Source organism: Aplysia californica, unplaced genomic scaffold (assembly GCF_000002075.1).
Source record: "Aplysia californica isolate F4 #8 unplaced genomic scaffold, AplCal3.0 scaffold00951, whole genome shotgun sequence".
In the NCBI taxonomy this organism is placed as follows: domain Eukaryota; kingdom Metazoa; phylum Mollusca; class Gastropoda; order Aplysiida; family Aplysiidae; genus Aplysia; species Aplysia californica.
Genome location: NW_004798221.1, coordinates 251270 through 254174, shown reverse-complemented (window position 1 = coordinate 254174; position 2905 = coordinate 251270). Strand labels below are relative to the sequence as shown.

The window sequence follows — 2905 nt, the reverse complement described above, 5'->3', positions numbered from 1 at the left end:
ATGAGAAAGCTTCAGGGCTACTCAAATAAACACATTTTAATATCAAATGGATTTCTTTAATAGTAATCTCGTCGCACGTTTTTCTCCAGGTGCAGCAAGTACACGAGCGTCCCTCTCCAGTGCAGCCTCCACCAGGACCCCAACAACGCCTGCTGCCGCATCATGATCTGTGACCCCAATAAGGTGGTGGAGATTGCCTACGTCACAGACGCTCCCGTCACCCTGGCCCCGACCTCCGCACCCACAACGCAAGATCCCAACGGTCCTGTGGTGGTCCGCCCGGTGCCCACTGTGTCGTCAGGTGGAGTGATATACACGCTGCCCCCCACACAGAGGCCTTCTTTAGGTAACACAACTAGGCTAGTGGGTTGGCTGGGGTTTGGGAATGGGATTAAGAATGAAATTTAGTCCTTGACCATCAATGATTTATTTATAGAGGCACCAGCCATCCATGTCCAGGTGCTGTTTTAGCAGGAATGAAATTTAGTATGAGATTGAGAAATTGACATCTGTAACAAAAGAGAAAAAAAAAACGAAAAGAAAAAAAAATCATACTTCCTCCCACACAGACGCCTTCATAAAGTAACGAAACTGGTAGGTTGGCTGGGATTGGGAATGGGACTGAGGCTGGTGATGGAATTAAAAATGAAATTCAGAATGAGCTTGAGAAATTGGCATCTATTACAAAAGAAAACAAAAACCGAAAATAAAAATAAAATCATACTGCTTCCCACACAGAGGCCCCCTATCTCTTTCTGTCTCTTTTCTCTCCCTCTCTCTTTCCCAGCCTTTTCTCCCTCTCTCTTTCCCTGCCAAAGTATATCTTTGTTTCATTCAGAGATTTCCACTTTTGTCCCGTTTTTTGAAAGAGACAAAATGACTGTTCCCAGTTCTTAAAGAAATATTGTACGTTGATTAATCACCCCGATACTTTTTTCTTTCTCTTTTCTTACCTGTAGAATTCTGTGTGTACAACGGCGCCACGTATAGACAAGGTGACACCTTCAAGAGGAACTGTCAGCTGATGTGTAGATGTGATGACGCAAGGAACAACATCGTCAACTGTTTTGAAAGGTCAGTTCTGAGCTCATGGTATACCCCATCAGCTGTGGAAAGTTATTGACTACTTTGCCTCTGACATTACGTCGTTCAGGGCACTGTGAGAAAGTTGTTCTTATTGGCATTATCATAGTTTTCCCTCCATTCTTTTTCCTTCTTCTACTTCTCCTCTTCTTCCTCCTCTTCTGATACCTTTTTATGTCGTCCTCTTACACTCTTCACCATTGACGGCACTGTTTTCCCCTCTTCCCTTATCTTATCCTTTCCTATCCTCTCACTTATTACCATTGTCCTTCTCCTCCTCTTCCTCGTCATCATCATCATCATCATCATCATCATCATCATCATCATCATCATCATCATCAGTTCGCTTTTTCCTTTTCTTGCAACACATATAACTACAGCCTTACTGTGACACCAAAAGTGACCCTCGGATGCCGTGCACTAGGTTGAGCAGTTCGAAAGGGGGGCGGCACTGTTCTTTACTTATGCCTAATCCCTTTCACTCTGTCGTGCTAACCGGCGCTTCTGATGTAGGGCTTAGGGGCTTCGCTGTCGCACACAGGAGACCCCAGTTCCATTCCTGAGTGGAGAGGATTTTAATCAAGTATCTCTGTCGTTCTGCTCAGCTGGAATGTTGTATCCCTCTCAGTCCGTGTTGGTCTTGAAAGGCAGGATCGTAAGCCCAACTCCTAAATGACCTAAATTGTGTCGATTGAGGTATTAAACACTTCATCATCATTATAGCCTTTCTCACCCTGGATCAGGATAGAGGCCACGAACAAACACTTTCCACCTTTCCCTATCTTGGGCTAGTCGCTTGATGTCACTCCACGTCTTCCCACTTTTCTGTACATCCAATTAAACTCTTACTTAATAAAAAGAACAACTTTCTTACTGTTGCAGACGTGTGTGTATACAACGGGCGCCAGTACAAGCGGTCAGTTACCTGGAAGGACGGCTGTGGAGTGACCTGCACGTGCACGGACCCAGTCAACAACAAATACTCGTGCACCGACAAGTGAGTCTTATCTTGGGGTTTGTCATGCGAAAACGATGATTATGAGATAATTATGATATTTATTGGTATGGCTACTAGGTAATAAGTTTAGTTTAAGTGAGAGTTTTACGGCACTTGCAATACATGTGGGTCATAATATAACTACCGAAGATTAGAGGTGTTACTTGTTACTAGAGAGAAATGTACAATGATACGATAAGATAAGATAAGATAGAATAATCCTTATTGTCCAGACTTTGGCACTTTGGTTTGGTGTCTAACCACACTTACACACACTTACAAACACAGACATAGACATACATAAAGACAGACACACACACACACACATACGCACCCATGCATACTCACATTCCCTCTCACATACCCTCTCTACCACACACATATACACATGCACGCATAACATAAAACTGCTTACACTCACAAACAGACTCATAGTCACATATTATATAAATGAAGACTTCCGTGAGAGCAGCATAAATTATACACGACACACACGTCAAAACTATTTCAACACATTTTGTGTGGTTAAACACCGTTTCCGTAAACAAAATGATATAGCTTGAACTTAAATGTATCTTTTTGGTCGATTAAACATTTGTATATTTTCATCCTCATCCCAGGTGTAACAAGTTCGAGAAGGTTCCCGCCAACTGCGCTATCACCAAGGACGCGGATAACTGCTGTGACGTAGCCACGTGCTATGACCCGGCCTCCCTCCCCACCTTCCAGCCACCCGTCACAATTATCTCCGGAGTTACCATCAGCCCAGACGTGCAGCCAAGCAAATCGTCCAGTGAGTTCTTATAATAACAATGATAATAATAA

At 43.4% G+C, this 2905-nt stretch overlaps 2 protein-coding genes across 2 annotated transcripts in view; both read left to right on the top strand.

Moving 5' to 3' along the window:
* Window positions 1-95: 95 nt before the first annotated feature.
* Window positions 96-1409, top strand: LOC106013510 (zonadhesin-like; the record flags this gene model as incomplete). The annotated part of the gene is given in 2 exon segments (XM_013089441.1): window positions 96-346; window positions 960-1409. Coding segments are annotated over 2 exon segments (415 nt in total), but the record flags the coding sequence as incomplete, so codon positions are not given.
* Window positions 1410-1493: 84 nt separating this feature from the next.
* LOC101847773 overlaps window positions 1494-2905 on the top strand; it is a gene marked incomplete in the record, with an annotated part of 39491 nt that continues 38079 nt past the window's right edge. Inside the window, 3 exon segments of the mRNA XM_035973011.1 lie at window positions 1494-1515; window positions 1966-2080; window positions 2701-2873. Coding sequence (XP_035828904.1) covers window positions 1494-1515; window positions 1966-2080; window positions 2701-2873 — 310 coding nt within the window.